This window comes from Leishmania panamensis, assembly GCF_000755165.1.
Source record: "Leishmania panamensis strain MHOM/PA/94/PSC-1 chromosome 25 sequence".
In the NCBI taxonomy this organism is placed as follows: domain Eukaryota; phylum Euglenozoa; class Kinetoplastea; order Trypanosomatida; family Trypanosomatidae; genus Leishmania; species Leishmania panamensis.
In genome coordinates this window covers 412,022-420,114 of record NC_025871.1, presented here as the reverse complement: position 1 = coordinate 420,114, position 8,093 = coordinate 412,022, and the positions used below count along the sequence as shown (strand labels likewise).

General features: G+C 58.5%; 2 protein-coding genes across 2 annotated transcripts; both read left to right on the top strand.

Annotated features, from left to right (window-relative positions):
* Positions 1–617: 617 nt before the first annotated feature.
* Positions 618–1,805, top strand: LPMP_251130 (DNAj-like protein; the record flags this gene model as incomplete). The annotated part of the gene is made up of 1 exon (XM_010701381.1): positions 618–1,805. One exon carries the CDS (start codon positions 618–620, stop codon positions 1,803–1,805), a length of 1,188 nt encoding a protein of 395 aa, XP_010699683.1.
* Positions 1,806–5,468: 3,663 nt separating this feature from the next.
* Positions 5,469–6,710, top strand: MGT2 (MGT2 magnesium transporter; the record flags this gene model as incomplete). The annotated part of the gene is made up of 1 exon (XM_010701380.1): positions 5,469–6,710. One exon carries the CDS (start codon positions 5,469–5,471, stop codon positions 6,708–6,710), a length of 1,242 nt encoding a protein of 413 aa, XP_010699682.1.
* Positions 6,711–8,093: the final 1,383 nt, after the last annotated feature.

The following is an 8,093-nucleotide window of genomic DNA, read 5'->3' as shown; positions in this document are numbered from 1 at the left end:
GTGGACAGCGCATTCCTTGTCAAGCACGCGTGCCGCATACGCGCACCTCTGCACCGCCGTCGTGCTCATCTTCTCCTCCCTCTTCTCGTTTCGTCATGTCTCCGTCTCGTCTTTACTTTCCTTTTCCGTCGCGTTGTGTGCGTGTGCGTGTCTCTCTTTCTCTCTGATGTGTGGGACCGCGATGGCTTGCCTCACCCCACAAACAGGTCCCCAGAGCGCGCACACACCCACACCCACCCACACAGACGAGCTTGCCGCACCCCCCTCGCACCTTCTCCCGCTGTACTTCCACACGCCTACGTGAACACACTCAGACAGCGGTGATTGTGGGAGGGCACTGCAGAGTGCACGTAGCGTGGCCTTCCATCGCACATATAAAGGCCGGTGTTTTAACCTGACACACTCAGCACCTCTGGCGTGTCAAGTGCCTTGTACATACGTAAGACAACGTCAGCCTCACTGAGGCAGCGTGTGAATCATTGCCGGTTTGGCCTCGTGTCTTCTCATTCGTTGTGCCTATCTCACTCATTTATCCTCTCCGGTCTATCGGGCCTGCTGTCATTTCTCTTTCTTGGCTCATTCCTTTCGCTTTCTTCTCTGGAAAGAATTGTAATACGATGTTAGGTCCACGCACGACGCGGGTGGTAGTGGCGTTGCTTGTCCTGGCGTGGGTGGTGACCCTCCTTGCGGAGGTGCCGTTGGTCGCGGCGGATGCTGCAGATCCGCGCGACGAGGACGTGAAGGCCGTCAATGCGTTGCTACAACTACCGGAGGATGACTTCTACGCCGTGCTGGGCCTTGGTGAGGCGCGGGAGGATTCCACCGAGCGCGATATCAAGAATGCCTTCCGACGACTTTCGAAAAAGTATCACCCTGATGTCGCCACTGGCGATCAGGACTCCTACCGCCTCGTGTATCAGCGAGTGCAGCGCGCATACGGGGTCCTCGGCGACCGCCGCAAGCGCAAAGTCTACGACATTCTCGGCGTCGATGGAGTGGCGAAGATGGAGAAGCCGCAGCAGGAGCAACATGTGAACCCATTCTTCGCCTTTTTCGGTGTTGGCCAGGACACCAACGGGGAGCGCGGCAAGGACATGGAGCTGCTGATGGTGGTGCCGCTCGAGGACATATACCGCGGCGCTGCGCACACGTCCAGGTTTGCCAAGCGTCGCATCTGCCGTGCGTGCAAAGGCACTGGGGCGCGCAGCGCAGAGGACGTGGTCAAGTGCCCACACTGCCAGGGCCACGGTCGCTTGGTGCAGCGAGTGCAGATCGCACCGGGCTTTGTACAGCAGGTGGAGCAGGCATGCCCCCACTGCCAGGGCAAGGGTACGCACGTGGCGTACATGTGCCCGGTGTGTGGTGGCAAGATGGTCCGCCCTGGAGAGGCGGTGCTGAGTGTGGACATCGAAGAAGGCCTGCCAGAGGGTCACGTGCTGACTTACGAGTTAGAGGCGGACCAGACACCCGGTCAGGTGCCCGGCGACGTACTGGTGACGGTAGTCAGCGCGCCGCATCCGCTGTTTCGTCGCAGTGGCAACGACCTCTACGCAAACGTGAGCATCACACTGAAGGAGGCGCTGTTGGGCTTCGAAAAGACCCTCGCTCACCTTGACGGGCACGAAGTGGAGCTGCACTGGGACGGCGTGATACAGAACACCCAGCAGGTACGCATAACAGGGGAGGGGATGCCGCGACACCACGTGCCATCCGAACGGGGCGACCTCTACATCACCTACAACGTGGTGCTGCCCTCAGAGTTGACGGCAGAGCAGCGTGCATTCTTCCAGGAGCACTTTGCATAGCGAGTCTGTGTGGGTGTGAGGTGGAGGGGGGGGGCGGGTGGAGTGTCTTCATACTCCCACTGATGTGGAGAGGAGGGGGGGGAGGTGCAAGGGGATTGGTGTGTGTGTGTGTGGGGAGGGGGAGGACGGCTTGTCAGGACGACCAGCGGCATGCGGCGCACTGTGCGGGGTCCTCCTCGTTTTTGCCGCTGCGTTCTTTTTCTTTCAGCATGACCACTGCTGTTGTGCGGTTGCCGAGCCCTGCCTCTCCTGTTGCTGTCGCTCCGTGCTGCGTTGGTGGATGATGGCCGCATCGTCGTTGCCGTTGCGGGGAGCTGTGCTTGCGTGTGACCTCCACACTTCCACACAGGCCCGCTCTCTTCGTTTATGTTTTTCTTTGGGCTTTCGTTGTCTCAAAATTTTTTTTCCCCTTTTCGCTCTGCGTGATGGTGACGGCGTTCATCAGATGGCGTGCCGCGTGGGCGTGTGCGGAGCTCTTTTCGTGCGCTACGCGGCATTCCAAGAGAGGTGGGGGAGGGGGAGGGGGAGGGGGAACGAATGCGAAAGGACGCAGCGACGGTGCCTCGCTCTGCACTCCCACCACACTTCAATTCTGACGCTTTCCGCTTTTTAGCGTTCTTCGCGTTCGTCTCTGTGGGCAGGGCGGGGGGCGGCTGCTGCGCGTGTGTGTGTGGGGAGGGGAAAAGACGACGGCCGTCGCTTCTGCAGACGCCGTGCAGCATGGTGTCAGGGGGAATCAGCAACAACAGCACCCATCGTCTCCCTGAAAGTCATTCCTCTTACTACCGCTGCTCTTCTGCCCACGTTCATTCTCCATCTCTTTTCTTTCTACGTGACTTGCACACTTACTCGCGACTCCACACCAGAGCCCTGGGCCGATGAGGAGGTTAAGGTAGGGGATGGGCCGATCAAAGCGGCCCACCGTCGCTTCGACAAGCCGGGAGGCAACGTGAATCGTGTTGTGCAGATTTACCCCACTCCCTGACACACAGCGTTCGAGCGTGGAAACGGCATTGGGGCGGGGCGTCGCTGAGTAACGAAGTAATAAAAGGGGGAAGCGAAAAAGCTAAGAAGAACGCCAGAGAGAGGCACACAGTCAAGTCGCAGGGCATTGACAGTGACCGGGCTGTCGTGCGACGGGGTGATGAGGGAAGGTAAAGAGATGAGAGAGCGTGATGTGTAGTCCCTGGCGTTCCTGCTAGTCGCACGCGCTTCTTCAGCATTCTGCCATCATTGGGGGGGGGGGATACATTTCGCCTAACCTTCGCTACGCTCGCGGGTCTCACACATCCGCCAAGCACGCCGTTTGGCCAGGACCAGGCCTCCTCCCACTAGCGGCAAGGGGGGGGGGTAGCATCACTGGGACTCTGGCTAAATAAAACTCCAGTATCTTTTAGGGGGGAGAGGAGCACACGCAGACAATATGTTGATCGCGAGACGTGCCGTGACGCACTCTTGCACCGCCGCGAGTGTACTTAGTGACGGAGGTGGATCCTTGTGGCTCAGTCCGTGCAGACAGCGCCATCCGCTCAAAACAACCAGGCGAGGTGACTTGTCGGTGGACTCGCTTCCCCTCACAAACTGGGAGGCCACATGGGCGACCCATTGATTGGAGTTTAATTCCAAGGAAAAAAGCTCTTCCTCGTAAACAAGAGAGGGAGAGAGAGAGCGCGCGCGCAATTACATCGAATGACTAGGACGCAAATGTTCAAGTACCGTGCTGGATGAGTGCCCAGGCGCGTAGGAATTATGGCAGCCCTGTGGGTGTTACAGAGCATTTACGCTGGGCCCTGTGGACGCTCCAAAGTGTGCCGGCGTTGCGAGCAGACGGCGGGACACGAAAGAAAGAACGCAGGAAGTGAAGAAAACTCGATGCTCCGCCAGTGCTGTCGCGTCTTCTGTGGTGTATCCGATGGAAACACCCACCCAGAGGAGGGCGAGGGAGGAGGCGGGAATAGCCCTCACCCCACAGTGAAGAACGCCGACAAGGAAAATACGAGGGTCGGGCGGGTGGGCGTTTAACTATAAATATATATATATATATATATATATATGTATATATTATTGTTTCCAAACTCGTTTGGGTCCCGTGATGTTCGGAGGGTGATGTGGGTTCTGCCTCTTTGCCCGCCGCTGGTTGTATTGCGCGGCGGTGTGGGTGGCGTGCGCGGGGGGAGGGAGGTTCCACGCCCGTCCGATGGGGCACCCGTATGCCCCCACTCATGTGAACGCACCCATCTGTGCGTTACTTTCCTCGCTCCCCGCTCGAACTCTATTTTCATATTTCGAGACATATTCTAACTTCGCACGGCTGTGCTTTGGAGTCACTGATGAGCCTCCCGTGCTTCATGCACGGGTGCAACACGTATATTCACATGTGCGCCCAGGTTTCCGCAGCCGGCAATGTCTGCTTTGTAGTCGTTGGTTGTTGTTGCCCTCTTCCTCACTGGCGATGGCGTTGAAGGCGGCATCACCCCCATCCAGTTATCTATCCACCCCATACTCACTCTCTCGTTCTCCAATGTTACTACTCATGCATCAACCACATGCCCGAATGACCCTATTGTCGACAACTTAAATCCTTATTCTTCACCCATCCTCCTACTCAGTACATCACCTACCGGAGACGCCCGCATCCGCTCACCCAGCTGCATACGCCTTCTCTCTCCTTCCCTGACCCCATACCTCACGCTCGTCCACTGCCCTTCCTTCATCTTTCCTCATTCGGTGTGTGTTTCTATGCTTTTCTTTGTATTCTATGCTGTTTAGCTTTTCTGACTGGTCCGTCTTGTCTTCGCTCTGCCCTTCTCTCCCTCTCCGTGTGTCTGCGCATATGTGAGCCGCTAGTGGTGTCAGATGAACATGGCTTGACTAGGACTGGTTCTCTAGTCATCCCACTATACACACACACACACCCTCTCGTTCGCTCTCCTTTTATTTTTCTCCTTCCCCATTCCGTCTCTTCCTTCCGCAGCACCAACGATACGCCCACTTGCCACTGCGGCGTATTCGACAGCACCGCGCGAACGTTTCGGAGCAGCGGCCCCTCCACTCTCTCTCCCTCTCGCTCTCAGTGTGCGCGTCTCTGATTGTGTGCGTGTGTGTGTGTGTCCGACCCGCCCGGTTGCGTGCTCTTCTCTTCTTCCGCCATCTCGTTTTCTTTCGTCTTGGTGAGACGAGGCGGTCCAGACGACTGCGGCTCTTTTGAGTTTGTGCTGCATTTCTTCTCTCTCCTCCTCCTTCTCAGCGAGTGTCTGTGCACGCGTAGCAGGAGGCGCGGCAGTGTATCTCTACGTCTATCATCTTTCTCATCCGCACTATCCTTGCCCTGCAAACGAAAAGTGCATGCCTGCCAAAGACTAGTGAGAGGTCCCCTCCCCCCTCCCCCCCCCCATACACATTGCCCTCCTCTGGTCCCTAACTGCCCATCACTAACTGGTTCAGCGTGGAAGTAAACACTATCAAACGCACCTCCTTCCATTGCTTTAACTCGAGCGCCACTAAGCAAGGCCCTTCTCGCACGTGTGACTCTCTTCCCCCAACTCCCGCGCACATCACCTTTGCTGACCGCTGTAAAGGCGACGACTAAAGAGAAAGACGCGCATAATTGTAAGCACGCTAAACGAAAAGGCGCCAACACTCTGATTGTCCTCGAACTCCGCCATGATGCGCTCCCGGGTCGACGACGTCACTCCTGGTGTCGCTGCGGGACACCCAGAGTCGCTGCTTGGCACTCGCCAGCGCTACCTCGCGTTCAACAGCAGCAGTGGCGCCTCTTGGTTTGTGCGCAAAGACGTGATGCTGAAGAACGTGCAGGCGAATCAGGACAGAACTCTATGGGTGGACGTGGAGGGCGAGACGCCAGAGGAGCGTCGCGCCATCTTGAACGCCCTTCCCTGGTGCGTGAGCATCCCGTCAACGGTGCTGGATGCCGTTGCGCAGCCGACGGAGAGTGACGTGGTCGAACTGCAGCCTAGTCGGGCGCAGTACGCTCACGGTGTGCTGAGCTGCGCTATTGACCCTCTGTACGGGACCGTTGATGAGGCCGCCTCGGTTGACGAGGAGAATTTCAGCAGCGAGGCCTTCGACGCCGCCCGCGGCTTTGTCTGGTGCTCGGTGCTCATCACTGAAGCGCTGATCGTGACGATGCACGACAAGCGGTTCCTTGGCCTGGAGGAGGTGGTGCGGGCCCTGGAGATGCGGGTAAACCTGGCGGACACAACCGGTCTCGGGTGCAGCACGATCACGCCGAGCATCGTCCTTGCGACGCTGGTGGCGTATTCCAGCGAAATGATGTTGCCAGACCCGACAGCGCTGCTGAGCGAGGTGGACTGCATCGACGAGATGGTGCTCCTGATTGCGCCGGGTGAGCGTGACCAGCCGGATCTGCTGCGGCGTGTTGCCCTGCTGCGCCGCCGCATCTCTTCCTTCCGCGGCCTGCTCTACCTGAAGGAGAAACTTCTGCGCGAGTTGGTGACACCCTCGATGCGGGGCAGCTTCGTTGCAGGTGACATGCTGCACGTCATGCCCATCTACAAGGAGGCACTGGATAAGAACACGCAGGTGGCGGTCCGCCTCGACGACGCGCGCGACATCTTGAACCAGGCGAACCTAAACTTTGTGACGGGTGTGTCGATGCGCATGTCGCAGAGCTCGGCGAACATGGACTTCAAGATGCAGATTCTTAGCCAGGTCGCCGTCATTTGCCTGCCGCTGAATCTTCTGGCCTCCATCTTCGGCATGAACTGCGAGGTGCCGTGGCTGGCCGAAACCCATCCCAACCTGAGAGCCTTCTGGGGCATTGTCGGTCTGATGGTGGGGTGGGTACTCCTCTGCAGCATCCCGACGATCCGCCATATCTTGCACGGCAACGCTGCCAAGCCCATCGTCCCGGCGGACAGTTAAGAGGGGGACCGCGCACAGAGTAAATAGGCGGGTTTGCGTGCGTCTGCGCCGACGGCGCCATCGTTGCTGCCGCCTTGCCGTGCACGTGAAGTAGTTTCCTTGAAGTAATTAATTTGCACGCGTCAAAACTTTCCCCTTATCGCAGACTGCTTTGTCGCGCTCTGTTCCCCACGTTGGGGCAGGCGAAGGAACCGCGTGCGCGCCCGGCTTCCCCCCCTCCTCCTCCAAGGAGGAGGTCGCGCGCGCCCGCCGAGCTCATCCACCCATCCCCTCTTGTCCATCGCCATCCGTGTTTTTCTTGCGTCCCCGGCTAATTGGGGGGGGGGGGGTGCCCCTGCGCGCCGGCCAGGGCCCGGCTTCCGCTGGTGTGGGAGGGTTGGCGCTTCGTGGGGCCGGGCGGAGGGGTGGGTGGGTGGGGCTTTTGGAGGAGGGGGGTTGGGCGTGGTGGCGAAGAGGCGCGCTTGGCAACGCAACCCGCCACTGCGTGTGCGTGCCTTGTTCCGCGTCCGCGTTGCAAGCGAGTGCGCCTGGCATTTCATTGCTTGTTGACCAAGGGGGATCGCTTATGATGTTGGTGAACACTGAATGGAGAGAAACGTAAGGAGAAGCTACGGCGCACCACACACAATGGCGACAACCTACAGCGACAAAACAGCGGCCCTGCACGCGCACGCGCCCTCGGGCAATGCGTGTGGCGCCCCATCCTTTCTGATGAGCAACTGTCAAGCAAAAGGCCCCCCGCCAAAACGAAAAAGAAAATGAGGCCGGTGCGACGAAAGGCAAAACGACAGCCACAGCCGCAACCATCACATCCACGATGGGCGCCGCGTGCATCAAGTAAACAAGCGAACCAACGAAGGACCCCTTCCCCATATACGCACCCCCGCCCTCGGCGTCTTCATGAATGGTACCACACTTGAATTAAGCAATGGGGTCCATCCTCCCCTTTCTTTCACGGTCTCTCCACTGTTCACCTCCGTGTCCTTCACCCTTTCACTTTCTCTCTCGCTCTGTTTGCATCGTCTCCCTCCACGCCGAGTCTTTTCGCGCGTGCGTGTGTATCCGCTGTCGGCCCCGCTTTAGTCCGAGAAGGGAGGGGACGAGGGATGCGAGGGAGAGAGCGTACAGACTAGGATACGACACACTTGGTGTGCCTGTGTGGCTCGTCGTTCGCTAACAAGGGGGTGGGGTGGGGTGGGTGGGGCTCGTCTGTGCGCAGTTTTTAATCGTTCATAATCGTCGTCGATGAAAGAGCGGAAAGAGGGTGATGCCGAAGAGATGCACCTGAGTGCTGGAAGGTAGTGATGTGGGTTATTGCCGAGTGTGGTGGCAGGCAAAGCTGAGGGATGGCCTGTGGCCGAGATGATGCTGTGTCCACATTTT